General features: G+C 41.6%; 1 protein-coding gene across 3 annotated transcripts; it reads right to left on the reverse strand.

Annotated features, from left to right (window-relative positions):
* On the reverse strand, nt 1–18,135 carry pabpn1 (poly(A) binding protein, nuclear 1). Of its 3 annotated transcripts, none has more exons than XM_028569482.1 (7): nt 17,632–18,135; nt 13,988–14,096; nt 11,791–11,858; nt 8,779–8,885; nt 6,616–6,703; nt 5,806–5,957; nt 1–260 (listed from the first exon to the last, which is right to left on the reverse strand). In XM_028569482.1, exons 1-7 carry the CDS (start codon nt 17,764–17,766, stop codon nt 65–67), a joined length of 855 nt encoding a protein of 284 aa, XP_028425283.1. In that variant the 5' UTR covers nt 17,767–18,135; the 3' UTR covers nt 1–64. The 3 variants fall into 3 exon arrangements, with proteins under 3 accessions (XP_028425283.1, XP_028425285.1, XP_028425284.1); XM_028569484.1 differs by lacking the exon at nt 17,632–18,135 and adding an exon at nt 17,209–17,328; XM_028569483.1 differs by lacking the exon at nt 1–260 and adding an exon at nt 1,308–1,407 and having other exon boundaries at nt 17,632–18,133.
* Nucleotides 18,136–18,497: the final 362 nt, after the last annotated feature.

Below are 18,497 nucleotides of genomic sequence, written 5' to 3' on the forward strand. Positions count from 1 at the left end.
AGTGTGCTGTGGTGTGTTCGTGTGAGAGAGAGTGTAAGTGTGTGAAAAGGGACTAAAAGCATCGTCAGCGTTTGCTGTTGTAGTAAATGCCCCCCGCGGCGGGCCTGTGGTCACCCTGCCCCCCTCCCCCGCCCCCCCACACGGACAGGATGGGGTGAGTGTGCATAGCGGGAGCAGAGAGAGAGAGAGACGCTGCGGAGACAGTGGGGGGGGCCTGCGCCACCTGGGGAGGGGTCGTCAGCCTCCACTGGTCCTGAAACCTGAAACGACAAGAAGTGGTCTAATATACAGAGAGAGGACCGGGGAGGGGAAGGAGGAGAGACGGGAGACAAGGAGCACAGAGGGAGAGAGGGGGAAAAGGGGTGGTGGGGGAGATGGAGGGGTTGCACGAAATAAATACATTGATGCCTGTCAAAAGAATAAAACGAGACATGGCCATGCCTGAGTTGGAGGGGACAGGTATGGAGGAGAGACGGGGAGGTGGCAGCAGGAGGAACCCCGCCCACGAGAAGGAAAAAAAAAAAAAAAAAATAATCTATGCATGTACAATCCCATTGAACACTGAAGGACCATGACTGTCCAGAGGAAGAAAAAAATAAATCACAATCCATGGTGTGAAGAGCCAAAGAAGAGGGGAGGCAGGGGGAAGAAAAGCATGAGTTATAAAATGCAGCGGAGGGTAGGGGTGAGAGGTAGAAAACGGCAGATACAAAAAGGGTTGAGGGAGAGGTGGGGAGGTAATGATATACTCCAAACCACAAACCTAAAACACAACAACAAATACTCTGGCTAGTGGAAGTTTACATCTGTACGGTACATTAAACAACAAAAAAAAAATAAACAGTATATTTTCTTGATGCTGTTTCCTCCCATGTTTGTTTTCTTTTTTCTTTTTTTTTTTTTTTTTTCTTGTTTTGGTGGTGGTGGAGGGTGAGTGGGTGGGCTGTGTTGGTGATGGTGTGAAAGCAGGAGGTCACAGCCAGACCAAAGGAGACACATCTGCAGCCTGAGATACCACCATCTTCCCCATCCCCCTTCCCTCCCCTCAAAACCAACAAAAAACAAAGAAATCTGCCACTGTATTCTTTCCCCAATGGCCAACTTATACCTTACCAGGTGTGACTGCATCAACCTCCGCACACGCACTCACACACAATCGCACACTGCGGCCAGTCAGGCTCTCTGTCCAGGAGAAGTTTTTTTTTTTTTTTTTTTCTTTTTTTTTTCTCTCTTCTGGGGTTCTCTTCTTTTATTGTTGGGGAAGGGGGGGAGGGGGCTTTTTTTCATTCTTTTTTTTTTTTTTTTTTTTTAAATGGAAGAGGGGAGAGGGTTGATAGTAAGGGAGTGTCGGGGAGGGAGGGGGGTGTTTAGTAAGGGGAATACCACGATGTTGTTCGCCCTCGGCCCCTGGAAAAGAGAGAGAAAAAGAGGGTGAGTTTTTTTCTGTCTGGCTTAAAAAGACTGACACCAATTTCCTGGTGTGATATTATATAGTATATATATATATGTGTGTGTGCGATTGTGGCCAGAGAAAGGGTCTGCAAACTGAAAGGGGGAAAGAATATATTTATATCAAAATGAATGACACAAATTACTATATCGACATACCATCTTAACGGTATTGGGCCTTTGATCTCACCCTGTGTTGTGGTAAAAACAATTCAGTCTGGAAGAATAGCCTACAGTGATGAAAGAAGCTGAAAGCAGCTTTGTCAAGAGAGGAAAAAATGGTTTGACTTCCAGATATTGGAATAGTGATTAGTGTGTGGGTGTGAGGGGACAGCGAAGGCACTCTCTCTCCCTCTTTCTCTCTCTCTCTCTCTGCGAGAGCCGCCTCTGGGGTCACTGTGGGGAAAGACCTTGAGGACAAACAGCACCACACACATACCCCCAGCAAGACACAGCGCGCGGGGACAGGACTTACAACTGCACCATTCTTATATACTAAAAACACTGCCCAACACGTATACAGAAGCCAGGCAGCAGCAAACCTTCCACACATCAGGTTCTCTTTCTCACATACACACATCATTCAGTGGCAACAAACAAAAAAATGTCACACTGGGACTGAAGCCAGTGGTTGTCAGGCTAGATGCTGAGGTCAGGCTGCAGTAATGAACCCTCGTTTCTGGAAGTGAATGCTGTAAAGGTGAATCTGGGTTGGAGTATGTGTGTGTGTGTGTGTGTGTGTGTGTGTGTGTGTGTGTGTGTGTGTGTGTGTGTGTGTGTGTGGTGGGGGGGGAGTGGGGGGGTTCATGTACATGCAGGGACATACGCTCTACATAAGCACAGAAAAGCAAAAAAAGGTTCTTCCACATCATGAGTACAGTATCATCTTCTGGCTCACATCAAAATCTTGGCTTTTCACCATGCTAACTTGGGAAGATGACAATAACAACATTAATGGATGCAATACCGGAGAAAATACTTTTTGCAGCCAGAGGCCAATTTCTTAAGTGCATGTAAACATGAATGACTCTTTACTCAGAGGCTTTTAGTCAGGGTGCAAGGATTTGAGGTGGTAGACAGAGGCCACTATTTGGCTGTGTTGTCCTTTAATGCTATTAAATCCTGGCAGACAAGGCTGTACTTTAGCCTGCACAGAAAAATACTTGCTGTGGCCTCGAGTCTTAATTCTTATAAACAATGATAGGCGCTGTAACACTTACACGTTAATGAAACATCTCTTGGACTGTGATTGCATGGCCACAGCCAAACACTGTGAAATCTTCCCAAGCACATAATGGGTCATGCAAAGATTTTGCGTTTTTCTTCACCATGGATGTGTTCCAACGACAAGACAAGGCACCAGTGGAAAAAAATAAAACTAATAAAAAGTGTTATTTGGTTCCGATCATAGCCCGATTCAGTTAAATTGCAGCACAGACTTAAAGCTCCATTGTGTCATTTTTTTTTTTAGTTTATTCTTAAGCAAAAACCCCTTTGTTCTGTCACAAATATGTGCTCATTCGTTGCTCAATTACTTCTACCAACTAATGTTGCGCCTCCATCTTTAAAATACATTGGCCAAAGAGGGACATACTTTCACGCTTTTCCACTTAGTGGCACTAATGACTGTGACTGATGCCAGGGACTGCTGCAGATTTGAAAGCCTGTTGAAAATGGAGGATTACGCCTATTCTCAACGACATGTAACGGAGACACCAAGGAAGCTAAAAAGAGAATTAAAACGACAACGTGACAGGCAAAGCAACAAGACCAATTTAATATTGGAGTGGCTTTTCCAAGATGGAAAGAGCTCATAAGGAGCAAGGATTTTAAAAAAGGGACGCCAAAGTTGCCTGCTTTCTTCTCGAAAAGTAATTCTGCCTTATTTGTATACGTTTTATAGTTGTTACTTGCTTGGCCAACTATAGCGTGGTTGTGCATAACACTAGAAGGACATCTAGGATACTGTTCCTTGCGTCAATGGTGAAAAAAAAGATTGTCTACCTTAAACATAAACGTAATCATATGTGTCGTGATTTCCCTGGCAGACAACTCACGTCATGTGCAGTTGTAACACAGACTAGCTACAGCTAGAACAGCGGCATGTAAACGATGGAGATACTAAGAGCTAATTTCGGTTTCATTGACATCGTTCATACTGCTCAGAGAAATATTAAAAAAACAAACCTCCGTTGCTTCTCTCCTACGCTGTAAACACTGCCTTACACTATTTGTACAATATACAGAATAATGATAGCACTAATACTTTACTAACATTAGCTCGCATATGTTTGGGAACCCGATAGCTGATGTTAGCAATGGTACCAAAATAACGTACAACTATTGTTACACTGGAAGGAACACTCACGGACGAAGTTGTTGCTAATTTTGGGTTCGGCCACCGCAGGAGTTTAAATGCGCTCAGAATGGGGGTAATATTCAGTTGGTTGTCATACACAATTTCACCGCTAGATGGGAGAAATTCTTACACAATGTAGCTTTAAGTATGAATTTCTAATGTAGCAACCAGACAGCCCTTCTGCTCTCCTCCGCAAGAAGCGATCAAGGCCATTTCAAGTGGAACAACTCCGCTCACTGCATGCTATTCTCTGTGGGTGATTAGAACATATTAACCCATGCTGTTACATAATGGAAAGATCAGTTATACTCTATACAGGGTGTTTTCTATGATTATGAGTACAGTCACAGTCAAATCACTAGTGGCAACAAAAATGATTTAATGACCTAGGAACTGCCAGGTTCCATCTGACCGACTTATGATTTTTTTTCACAGCCTTTCGATAGATGTCAAATCTTACTTCCATTAAGTTCACATAACTGTAAAATCAGTCAGACGACAGAACTTTAAAGTCCAACGATCACAGTAAGTCTTACTTACGCATACAACCCAACAACTTAAAGCCCTCAAAATAAAATGCAAATAATGCCTGGAGTCTTCCAGCTAGTCAACTACCAATTAATATCAGCACTTTCAGCTTCTGGAGACTTTAATATCAACAACCCCTCAGCTTCTCCCCAAGTCTTTGTGTGCCTTGTCCTGCAGCTCGGGCCAAATCCCAGTGAGTAAACTGGCAGGGTTCGGGTTTCTTGGTATGTGTGGGAGTACACCGAGTGATTAGAGAGATTCTGACCTTGAGGTTCAGACACTTTCTCACACAAAGGAATCAATAGGGATGTAACCCTTTCTTGTGGTTATTTTAAAAAAGGCAGCCTTGCTGAAATGGGAATTCATTGCCCAAATACTCGAGTCAAAAGCAAGGGGAAAAATCAAACGAGAGAGAGAGAGAGAGAAAAAATGTGCATGTAACTGCTGCGCTCTCATCTGGAAAATGTTCTTAGTTAAACATTAAGTAGTAAGCAACGGCCTGAATGATCCAGCTGCTTTTCAGGGATAATCAAATCAGAATCTCTCAGTCTCAAAGCTCAGTGCATGTGTGGGGAAGTTGGCATGCTGATCAACGTGTTTGGCACGACACCTCCTTTGTCGTCTCAACAGAAAAAAACAAGATGGCTCCACAGGGCTTATATGGAGTTACCAGTGAAATTCTTTGTAGCCTTGATTTCTTACTGCCTACAAGGGCTAGCCACAGCTTACATAAAAGAGGGACGGTACAGTAGATGACTGTTTAATTTAACCTCTTGGTTGTTTTTTGTATCATATCATTTATAGAAAAAGTGTTTTAATCACATGCTGTAAAATTTGTTTGCAGTGGCCTTGCGGTAGAAACAAGACTACAAAAGACTCACAGGGCCCCACTGCAGAGCTCTGAATTGAAGCCTATCAAAACACTATGTAGAAAGCCAGCAGAATCCCAGTGCACAACACTCTGATCAACACCAGGCTTATTCGGTTGTTCAATACGGATCACAAAAATGCCAGTAATGACAGGTTTCGAACATAGTACTGATGGGATGGAGCATTAAGCAGCTGCCACAAAGCTGCAACAGAGTAAAGCAATGCTACAAGTCACTGTACTGATCTTCACGCAGCTCAAAACAACTAATGCAGTGTGTATGTACAGCCGGGGAAGAACAAACTGATGTGCACCGAGTCCGTTTGCCTAAACTGAAATGGTTTTATGTGATGTGGCATGCAATGAAAACTGGCAACACAGTTTATAAACAGTCTAATCCTTAGCTAAATCTCTCACCTGTCCAACAAATACCAAATAAAGATCTATGTAAATATTTAAGAACAACTGCTAATTCTGGCTGGTCATGATGGTCCGCCTAGTCTATCCTGCCCTTTCCTTTCGGCAAACACCGAGTGAGGTGCAGTGCATGCAGGTGCAGTGTTCTCCCAGTGTCAGAAGTGAGGCATCGGCGTCAGCTCACCTGAAGGCCCGTCCTCTGCCTCTGGGTGGCGTGTAGCCGCTGTAGTAGCGTGCACGTGATGAGAAGCTTCCACCCCGTGACCGGAACCGAGCCCGTGGAAAGCCGCGGTCTGTGGTGCTGATGCCTGGTCTGTTTGTTCTCTTAGCGCCAACCTGAGGAGCGAGAATCAAGCAAGGGAGTTCAATTAACCAAATTCCAACAGGACAAACCTTCCAAACTTCTACTTTCAGAGTATTTTTACAGTGTGGTATTAGTACTTTTATTTAAGTAAAGGATCTGAATACTTCTTCCACCGCTGTATATTTTATTATGTTATATTGTTTTGAAAATCTTTATTCATTAGAGAACTTATTGGTAGTGGTTTGCAGCAGTATTTTAGTTCTTCTATTGTATTTATTACAATTCATTTAAAAGTTTGTTAAAAAAAATAAACCGATTGTTATTTATAAAAGTTCATGATAAACAAGCACTTTTTTTGCTTCTTTACTTGGAATTTTTTCCCGTACTGTACCAAAAATGAACCGAACCGTTATTTTTATGTAGTTACCCTACAGTATAGTAGTTGCTTATTGTCCACACAAGTTAACTTCCACTTCTACTCTCTGTTGAGAGGCACCAAAAATTCCTCTATGCAGGAAAAACACTGATCTTGTTTACATTTCAGGAGGAAATGAAACTGTCACTTTGCCCCGATTCTTATTTACGCTCACAATAGGGTCACTTTTGTCATTCTGACTGACGACTGCTGAAATCTCAATGTTAGACGCTCCCAGTTGAAAAAGTAATAGCTAAAATTTCAAAATGTCTTACCTTTATCTGCCTTCCTCTGAAAAGGGACTCGTCCAAAGCCATGGCTGTCCTTACAGACTCTTTGTCTGCAAACTCAATATAGGCAAACCTGAAGTAGAAAAAAAAGAAGCAATCAACTTGATGTGGAATACTTGTACTACTGCTCAATCTTCACTTTGATTAATAGTTGAATAAACCTGATTCTCAACACCAATCTGACATGTCACTGAGCTTTATATGGTACCTAGATTCTTGCATAACACCATAAGGCCACATTAAGACTGCCTGTGTCGGCCACCTGACAAAAACGCAGGTCTTTCCATTAAAAAGAATAAATAAACGGCAAAAAGGTGAGTCTGACTCAACTTTTGAAAAAAAGGAATCAGTAGAGGTGTTGAAATTAATCAAATAATCAATGCATTGCATCGCGGACATGGACGATGCTGCATCGATGCAGTGGCCCACCATAATAGATTATAACGCAATGACATCGCTTGTTAATTTTCCGGCCGCGGCAGAAACATTCAAATGAAAAAAATAACATTCTCAGTAGCCTAGCTAACCAGTTTCTCTCTCTCACTCACACACACACACACACACACACACACACACACACACACACACACACACACACACACACACACACACACACACACACACACACACAAGAGTAGAGAGGATCGCAAATTGAGAAGAGGAAAGAAAACACTGAGAAACATCGAGAGACGCTAGAATAGTTAGCTAGCTTGGAAACGATCTAAGTGGAATAACGAAGCTGTAGAGGTGTAGCTACACTACTCACTAACAGCAGTGGTTTAGAACAAACGTTGTGCTAGTGTGCCTGGCTAAAGTTGGAGCTAACGGATGAGCACACATGAGCAACTTTTTTCTTTTTCTTTTTTCTCTCTCGGCATGTGTGGGTGGTTGGGTGTGTGGTAACAGTGGTTTAAAAGGGTTTGAGTAAGTTTACATTGAAACTGCTGTAAGGAGGAATCATTTTGTGTAGCTGGAGTGTTATAAGTGGAAACTGATAGAGAAACTGGTAAAGGGGTAGTTGTGTATAATATTTGAAGAAATATTGCAGTATTATTGATTTTTTATAGTTGATTTGTGTTATTTTTTTTGTTCAATCCAATGGCTAAATGTTATTTATACATTTAAGTTATTGTTCAGTAAACAGTACCTCTTTTGTTAAAGAGTTGTCTGGGGTCAGTTATTCCAATAGAGCACAATAGATTAGCTGGTTAAAAGTAGGGTGGTATATGACTAATCCAAAATAGGTAAACCTTCGTGGTAGCTACTTTAAAGAAATGAACCCAAACGCTTCATCATTCCAGTTTGAAGTTAACGTATTGTAGCTTGGGCATTGCACTTGACAATGCAAGTTTGTCAAGTCAAATATCAAACAAAACTCAAGCACTGAACTGCCCGGGAGTTTGTGTAACAGCTGAAACACACACACACACACACACACACACACACACACACACACACACACACACACACACACACACACACACACACACACACACACACACACACACACACACACACACACACACACACACACACACACACCTCTGTTGGGGGGGGAATTTAAGAACGCAACAAGACGTCACACAAATGGGCCGTTTCATTGACACCCGTAAGGCAGCAACATGCAAAGCATGACAGCAACAGTATTTTGATTCTTTATAGACATACCACTAATGTAATTTTAGAGGATTACAAACATCTAAATGGTAAAGGAAATCCATTTCCCTGAAGGTGAATAACTTACGTTTGTATGAAGTTAAAAGCCAGTTGTGGTGGGATTTAATGTAACTTTCTTTTACCTATACAGAATATTCTAGGCTGATGGCATTTGTATTTTTTTAACACAGGAAAAGTGAAATCCAAACTTACAAAATGTTTGACAGTTGTTCAAATCTGGTCCCAAGCAACCATTACTGTTGAGCCCTGGCTTTTTTTTTTTTTTTTTTTTTTTTTTAAACAAAAACGATCACAGTCAAGCTTTCAGCTTTAGTGAAACTCATTTTATTAATTTGTCCATCCAGTTTGATTTTGTCTCATTTCTATGCCAATAGTGTAACACTGTGGAATATTTGCCACACAAGATAGTAATTTGTCATCCACCCCCCCATTGCTTAATGAAAAAAATACAGTATAATGATAGTGCATTACCCTTTGGGATGCCCTGTGTATTTGTCACATAGGATGGTGACTCTGTTTACTGAACCGCAGCCATGAAAGTGAGCCTCCAGCTCTTCTGCCGTGGCACCATAGTCCACCTGAAAAAAGACAGGATAAAATGTTACACACCAAGAGAGCTGGGATATGTGAGCATGTGCACTTTTGCAGATTTTTACGTCACTTTTAATGTACTAAATTAGGCAGACTAAAATGAAAACGACAAACACAGCATAACTTTTAAATGAAGAGACTGAGGCATTAAAAAATATAAGGAAAAGAAGCTTTGTGCTAGGGAGAGACATGTGTGATAGGCTTATGGTGTTGTCATTTATACATATGTTAATTTGGTTTATGATAGTCTATTTTGTTGAATGGTCTGGAATATTGTAGTTACTGTCATCTTTTCTTGATTTTTATCTGGGTGGGTGGTGATAATTGGGGGGGGGGCGGTTGTTTATGTTGCAAGTTGTGTATTTTTTGTGATCACAAAATATTAGGAAAAACATAACTATAGACAGACCTAAAAGACAAATTAATTTAAATCAAGCCCATATATAAAAATACAATCATCCATGTGTGGGAGGCTACCAAAAGACAACTCTGAGAAGTTACTAGGCTCAATGGCTGAGGTTTAACATACTCTGGATAAAACTATGGTTGCCCAGGTGCTTCACCAGTCACAGCTTTGTACTTGACCACAACCCAAACATAATGGCAAAGATACGCAAGTAAAGAAATGAGTTATGTAAAGCATCTTTAAAAGGGGCCCTATAAACCTCATCTATCACAGTCCTGGAGTGACCCCAACCTAATTCCAATCAATAATTTGTGGCAGGACTTGAAAATTGCTTTTCACTCACGGTCACCGTGTTGGTTCACCAAGCTTGGGTGGTTTTGCAAAAAAGAACGAGGGTTAAAGTGTCCAGATGCACAAAGCGGATACAAATTAGGGCTGGACGATTTTGGCTAAAATCATAATCACGATTAATCGAACAAGTTACCTCGATTACAATTATTGGAGAAAAAAAAATCTTATACTGTAAATATGTTCACGGTTATTTTTTCTAATGAAAGAGTGCATATAATCCTATCTTTGTGATTCTAAAATAAGCTAACACAGATAGCAATTAATGCTTATTTATTAAATATTTTAAACTGAACTGAAATCTACAACAGTAGATTTTACAATGAAATAAAAACGTCTTATAAAAAAGTAATTTAAATTTTAATGTAAAAACCTTTCCTCAAAATGTAGAAAATAACTTTTAAAATAGTTCTTTTTGTAAACAATTATGGTAAATATTGCCATGTCATCTTAAAAGTAAAATATCATTTCTCTTATAAACAAAATAAATTGTAAATATAACTTGTATCCTTTGTAAACCTTTTGATCTTCCTCTCAGGGATCTTGTCCTGTCACTCTCTATACTAAGAAACACTAGCATGTTTAACTTTTCATGTTTCAGACAGGATCTGAGGCATGTAACAATGTTTCCTACAGAACTGAAAACTTGTTCTGATGGGGAGCTAGTGGCTGGTATGCAGAGATACTTTTTTGCCACCTCACTTAGATTGGGGAAGTGTACATGATGCTTTCCCCACCATTCCAGTGGATTTTTCTCACTATCCAGCAAGGGGGACACCAAGTAGTTTGAGAAAAATAGTGTCGCGATGGCACAGTGTATCTTCTGTCAAGTGTTTTAACGAGTTGTTTAAACACACTGCGCTCCACCGTAGCTATGGGAGCCATGTCCTTCGCGATGTAGTAACTAATGGCGTCAGATACTTCTCTCCATTTTCTTGAATCCTTTTCATATTGTGTAGCATTTGTAAATGCGTGTGTTATCGACACCTGCTTTGTGGAGGCACTTGTTGCTGGGCGATTGTCAGCCTCTTTTTTTTGAGCCATGCACTGTTCATATTCGGTAATGTGATTGCGCTCCAGGTGTTGAAATAGATTGCTGGTATTCCCTTTGGTCGCTCTAACAGTTTTTCTGCAGTGTTTGCATTTGATTTGAGTTTGTTCGGTGGCGTGTTTTTTGGTACAAGCGGCTCCGGCTCCTGTTGCTGAGTTGACTCAGTGTTTGAGTTGTCCTCCATGTTGCTTCAATGTCGCAGACTGGACGGGGCGGAGTCACGTGACTACACACGCAGCGGCCGTAATATGTTTTAAGGGGAAAGTACATTAACACACAGTGGGCGGCTGCGGAAATATTAATAGGATTTAAAGACCAAAATAACCGACTTGGTAAAATTACGTCGGTTATAGGCTCTGAATTTCGGTTTCGATTAATCATCCAGCCCTAATACAAATCCAGACTAATATAGACTTTGAAACCAATAAAACCTTGCGAAAGTACAAGGGGGTGAGTTTATACAGGCACTTCACAAATCTTTGCCAAATCTTAGGGACGTACAACGTATCACCAATCACATCGATATCAGCCGATGTTAGTCATTTATAAAAAATAAAAACAATCGGCCCGATGAGCAAAACTGGCCAGATGTCAACAGCAGATGATTATGTCAACCTATCTGCCATTGTGTGTGTCAGGGCGGCGCTGGTGTGAAGTTTATTTTTTGCCACGCAAAGTTTTTGACGCAGCACTGGATTCACTTTATAGTATATAGCTGTGAACGTAGCGGTGCACTCTGTGTACAGTTTCTGTCTGAATAAATGCTACTGCTCTTCAAAACCCAAGCCAAGTTCCAGCGTCTTGCATGCTGGCTTCAGGTTTAAGTAAATGATTAGCCAGGCCGGCACGTTTGTTTTATGTTCCTTAGGTACCGATTTATGATCCAAACTTTTCACAGCAACTTTCATTAAGTTAGGTGTGTATATTTTAGTATCGGCAAAAGTTTGTTTGAAAATATCGGCATATTGAATGTCGGCCAAAATCCAATAACGTGCATTCCTATTATTTTTCTTTGACGTCATCTACAAAGTTGCAACAAGAAACAAGACAGTGGCCAAAATGGCATCTATAAGAGACAATTACTCACGTTTCCAACATAAATAGATCTGCCATCTGCTTCCATCTTTTCCTCGATGGACATGATGACAGGGCCGACTGCACAGGGGAGGGGGAAAAACGGATTTATATGAGCAACAAAATATTTTAACTGAAACCAAAATATTGAAACAGGTGTTGTTTAAACAGCATATTGTAAAATAAAGTTTATCTACCAGCGTTTCCCATACATAGGTTCTACTCGGGCACTCCACCCAGGTAGATAAAATCCAAAATTAAATTGCCCAATCAACGATGTAGTGCACACAGACCAGCAGCCTCTAGCCACTCCCCTTCGTGAAGTTGCGCATGCATGACACCGCGTCAAAATGATTCACTTCAGGTCCATAGGGTGGTCGTAGGACGCCAGCGTTTCCCATCACAGGTTTTACTTGGGCGCACCAAGGTAGATTGAGACCCACCCAGGTAGATAATATTCAAATTACACTTTTTTTCCCCAATCATGTGCATGTATTTTTCACACTGCACACTCTGCGTGCATGACAGCATCAACGCTTTACTTCAGACTCAGAGGCTATCATTAATAGTAACTTGCTGGTGGTGGTCTTGCCGTGGGATTAACTTTATTAACAAACCGTAGAAATGCCGCGGCAACACCGCTGTGAAAGCTCCCTGAACGTCATTTGGTTGGCGGCAGTCTCCTCCACTCCATATCTTTATATAATGGAGCTAACCGGAGCTAATTGTTGCCAACTGTGACGTCGTTAGACTGCAGCCAACGACCTCATCCACATTGTTGAAATCATTTAAATATTGAGCCATTACGTTGAAAATCTTTTAGATAACAGAAACCCGATAATGTTATCAGACACGTTTAGTGACAATCTGAGCATGTCAGTACCACAAAAAAAAAAAAAGTCACTTCAATCAAATTGCTATTCAGTAGCTTAAGCTAGCTATTTTATTGATCAAGTAGCGCGGTCGCATCCACAAAAGCTAATGAAGGGGGGACCAAACGGTGAACACCGTTTGTTTACTATTAAGTTCATGTCATTTTTGGGATGACATGATATACGTCTCAAAGAAAACTAAAATTGTGCAACTACTGGACTTCAAGCCCAAGAGAAGAGCTGAAGACGACGAAGCAAAGTGTAAACACTTAACCAAAGAGGTTATTATAACCAAAGATTCTAAACCGTCTGTTATAATCTCACTAGTCTATATCGACGTCCATTTATTGGATAGTTCCGCTGCTGCCTGTAGTTCCAGCAGATGTCCCTCACCTTATGCTTTCTTTGAGTTAGCTTTAAACTCCGAGGTCGCATAGAGCAGCATTAACTGGAACATCTGAGCAAAGTTAAAAGGCAGAAAATGGTCAGTTTTAAGAAAAATTTGGATCGTGCAACAAGGCAGGCCTGTTTGGTTCATTTGGTGAATGATTGTAAAGATTTACAAAAGAATAGGTTTACGGCATTTACTCTGTAACTGGTACGGTTTGGGACCTATTGGCAGGGATTTGCTACAGACAAAATACACACGGCGATACACCGGTAAAAGCAAATGTTGTTTAACCATGTATCCAGCTAATTTAAATAGCTCACTTTACTGTATTGTAAACTTACACTTAACTTTATATGGCGTTTTTGCAGAGTACCAGCCCCTGCGTCTGGAGCTTAGCCCCGCCCAAGGGGATTGTGATTGGTTTAAAGAAATGCCAATAAACCAGATAGAGATGGTCCGATACAATTTTTTGCTTCCCGATACCTGAACTTGCGTATCGGCCGATTCCGAGTACTGATCTGATACAAGTGGGTCATATATTTTATTATGTTTTAACAACTGTATACTACTATCCCTGTTTTGATGTGATAAGATTTCTATCTTTGCTGTCGGTCTGGCTCAGGTTAAACTCTTTGAATAACATGAACAAACAAACAGTGAAGGCCACAGAACTTTCTTTTATTATCCAGTTTGACAGTCCGTTATAACGGAAGAAGAACATAAATAAATTAGATTTTCTTTAGGGCTTTATTACGTGCTATCAAATTGGTGCATAAACTCCAGTACTTCCCGATACCAGCATTTTAGGTGGTAACGGAGGCGAAAGCAATACTGGTATCGGAACATCTCTAAAACCAGAGCATGAAAAAATACTAGGGGCCATTAGTTACAAGCAGCTTGTACACAAACACAGTGACGTGAACATACAACAAAGAAGAAAAACACACCTGGTGGGGGGCTGAGATTCATCTGTTTCTCCACCTCGTTCTGGAGCTCCTTCAGCTTCTCTGCCTCTTCCTCCATCTCTCTCACTCTGGCTTTGATTGCCTCCAGCTCCTGAAACACAGACACAAATCTCATTAGAGCCGTCAATCCATCATGAGCACAATACAACTCACCGAAACATTAATCACAAGTGTTATAATCACACAATGTGGATGACAGTTATGCTATGCTAACAAGTGCTTACAAACTACCAAATCTAGCCATGAAAATGTAAACAAATGTGACCATAACTCCCCTTTGACAACACTAGGGAAAATGGCAGAGTAGCAAGGAGATGACAAAATGGGTTAAGTGATGGTGCTGTCATAACATGACCTCAATCTATAAAGCAGCAAGTGTGTGTGTTGTTTCTAGGGCTGAAACGATTACTTGAGTAACTTGAATAATTTGATTACTAAAAATCATCCATGCAAAATGATTTGCTTCGAAGCTTCATTTAAATCAATGTTACCAACGTTGTATCGCTCACGGTGTTTCCGCACGGAGGATTATTACTGTCGCACACCGGGCTGACGCTGCTGGCGACACATGCCATGAAGACTGACGGCAGCGTAAATAGCGAGGGGCTAAGAAGAGACAGGCTGGAGAAAACGCCCGAGTGTCCAAAGTTTGCAATCCGTTCAAACGTAATTAAAACGAAAACTCTGTACAAATCACATACTGAAAAATCAAACTAGCTTACCACGATAATAGCACGCCGTCAGTGCTTCAGCATCTCAACAGAAAACATTGAGTCTAACTTAATACTCCATTCCACGAAGCGGACCCAACAAAAGTACATCACAGAGTCGTATGGACGATGAAACTACACCAAACACAACAACTACCAAAAACAAAGACAAGAAAATACGTAGTGGTGACCACAGTTTGATCTAAAGAGCGCGACTTGTTGACTATCCCTTTGGAAAACCAGCTGATTGTTGCGCACCATTTTCTCTCACTCTCTCTTCATGGAGAGACAGCTGATCAATGATCTACTAGCATAAGTGTAACAGAGCTGTGTGACATTGTAATCAAATATATAAATGAAAATAGGTTGAGTATAACTAATATTTACATATAGGCCTATATACAGATCAGTCTCAGGTTGAAACTTGTAGTTCTGAAAGTTACGTTGCACAACTTAAGGTCATGTTAATGTAGGTTTAATGTACACCTTAGTGTGAGGTTGTGTGAAAATGTTTTCTTTAAAAACAATGTAATATGGCACTTAAATGCACTTAATGTTTAGTTTTTTGAGAGAGGATATTGTAAGCAATGTAGGTAATAATGTTGCTTTTTTCCGAAAATTAAACCAAACTATTGTATATTAGTGCTCTTGAATAAAACAAAAGTATTTCTTATCCGATGGAATAATCGGTAGAATACTCGATTATTAAAATAATCGATAGCTGCAGCCCTAGTTGTTTCTGCCCAAATAAAAAAAAAAAAAAAAAAAAAAAAAAAAACACACATTGACACTACTTCCATCTAAAAATGTACTGTCCGACTGCCCCTGACCCTTCACTCTAGTTGCAATGCCTCTAATCCTCCACATAATTTTTTTTACCATACAGCCTTAAAATTGGGCAGTACAGTAGCTGCCTCCTACAGCTTAAAACCAAAGTGATGAATCAGTATGGCACGCTCCGTTCATGTTTCCTGTCACTTCTCAATTACTATAAAGCCCATGTTCAAATACAGCATTAAATGGATACAACACACAATCCAAATGACGAGTAAAACCATTTGTAAACACAAGTAGCCATAATTAATTTCAAGACATTTTTGTTTTGTTGTTTACCATGTACATACACTAACACAAATGTGAATGTGGTTACTTCTATTTTATAAATACAATAATTCTAACTGACATCACCATGGGCTCATGCACCCAGATAAGCATTTGCTATTAATTTATTTTGACACTGAACATGTAAATAAATAGGCCTAATTTGTATATTAATCAATAAGGGAATTGATTTGCTGCAGCTCTACTACAACTGAAACTCAATTTAGACCTTTTGGGAAATAACTGGAAATGCATTTGGGGCGGTGCCGATGATCAGGTCTGAGGACAGAAGACATAGTGAAGCCCACTATCACAGCCAAAAAATTTAATATTCCTATAGTGAATAGAGAGATGGCTATGTCCCCACGTGGGAGCGGACCCTCCTGTCTGACAGTGGTGCACTGCAGCACAGTGGGAGTCATTCCAGCTTCACCCAGGGCTGGTGCCTGTGCTGACAGGATTTGAAATGTAAAGGCTCTTTGTACAACTGGGTGCAGTGACACAGACAGACCATATTAAATTCAGGTCCTCTCACCAGAGGGGGTGGGGAATGCACGGTGACATACTGCATGTGATGATAATGGCCCCATCATTTCTCAGCCCTCCAACCTTTATCTGCATGCATTATAGTGCATGTGGAGATCGTGGAAGTGGTGAAAGCAATCCACGTTTACAGCAAGCTTGTTAAAAATATGCCATCCGACACTGACATGCTGTAGCTCCTTATTTTTTTTGTCGCATATTCAGTGCAAGCTTTTTCACTCCCCTCCCTTCTCCGATTCTCCTTGCTCCAGCAAAATATAAAGGATGCAAACCCAGCCCCTCAAATACCGCAACCCCCTCCTCCTGCGTTGTATGCCGCGCTCTCACTGCCCGACTGACAGCACTACAACCTAAAAACCCACCTGGACATGATGCATAGACATTATCAGGGAATATGCGTGAGTGTGCAGGTGCTGGAAAATGAAAATGAAAATTGGGCACACTACTGCTGATTGTGCATCTTGAACCATCATAACGTTAAAGCAAATCCTATGTTCCACTGATGAGCGATATCAACCGTCGTCCAAAATAAGACAAAGATGATCAGGTGCATGTCTGCCATCTCCACCCTAGCTTTGTTAAACCAGCTAGCTTGCTAGAACGTCAGTGTCCTGCAGTGGCAAGCTATTAGTCTAGCTAGCAGGCAAATTGTATTTTAATGTTTTATCTCGTGACTAGGGATTATGGTTGTCTACTGGTCATTTTAGCTGCAGTCCTTGATGCTGGTGCGTGCGATAAGCTAATGTTAGCCTGCTGATGCTCGGTCATTTTTTAGGCTCACACCGGTGCCTGAAATGCAGCAGCAGCCAGCATAATGGTGAAGGTAAATGGAATAAAAGATGTAATTACCGTAAGTAGGTCGCCTTCTCAAACAGGTAGACTCGCAGAACTGCGGCTAATGGCGGCGGCCTGTCCTACCCTCGCCCCTGACTGTCTCCTGCATCTCTGTCTCGCATTTTTGAGACGAGGATTTCCCCCCCCCCCAACAGCTCGAGCTGCTCCCTGGCGCAGAGAAACTTGCGCCGCTGTTGCGCCAAGATGGCTGCCGACACCACGCATGTCACCACCCATTTATGCTGCACTGCGTGAACCACAATGGCGGTTAATATCGACCTGGCAATAGCAGTAACGCACACAGCATGTGTGCCCGAGATTTGTGAAAAACTATCAACACATTTCTTGCCTGCTATCCATAACGTTACTCCGCTTCGGCCATAACGTGTCCTGGTATGCATGTGGGCTCTCACAGCTGAAACAATGCCCTTCACTTACCGGGTCTTCAATTGCGGCCTCTCCCTCTTCTAACCCCGGTTCTTCGTCTCCGACACCCGGGTCTTCCAGCTCGGGATGTCCGGGGTCTGAATCTAGTAGGGATTCCTCCGCTAGTCCGTTACCGAACTCCGCCATCGCCCTGTTCCAACTGTACCGACGCGCCTCGTGGCCAAACCAACGTTGCAGGCCCCTACTCACGCACAAGGGGGTAGAGTGAGCGGGGCGGTGAAAAGAAAAAAAACGGCGGAAAACGCCGCTTAGTAAAGTTAAAATGGGGAATAAAATGCTAGCTACACTTCAAGCCACTACTCAAACAGCACACCGCGATGAACAATAACTGCTGTTTTACTCACTACCTTTAAGCAATGGTCCTATTTTACGCCAGATAACCTAGTTTATTTACTTAAATGAGTATATAAAAAAGGCGAGGACTCTACGCGAGAGCGGCAGCTTCCCCTCAGTTCAGAAATGGAAGCCGGGGGCGGAGTCATGGATCACTGCGGGCGTAAAACTCTCAATCCTATTCGTCAGAGGATGATTCTAGACAAACCTCTTTAGTATTTAGCGCGCTCCTATTGGATAATCGCGCAGGACTTTCCGGTTCGCCAATCGCATGTGTGCTTTTAATTGGATTACGATTCTGTCAATCATATCCTGTCAGAGGTAAGTAAACTGGCAAAGCCAGGCCATTGAGCCAGGCACTGTGCACGAGTGTCACATACATTGCCTCCTCCAGTGTGACCTGAGTGACTTTTATTTAAAATATGACACTCAAATAAAACCGCAGATTTATATGCTTACATCAAGAATTTAAATCCTTGTCACGCACAAAAAAAAAGTACAAATGCCCTGCAATCAGACATATA

This window comes from Perca flavescens, chromosome 22 (assembly GCF_004354835.1).
Source record: "Perca flavescens isolate YP-PL-M2 chromosome 22, PFLA_1.0, whole genome shotgun sequence".
NCBI lineage: Eukaryota > Metazoa > Chordata > Actinopteri > Perciformes > Percidae > Perca > Perca flavescens.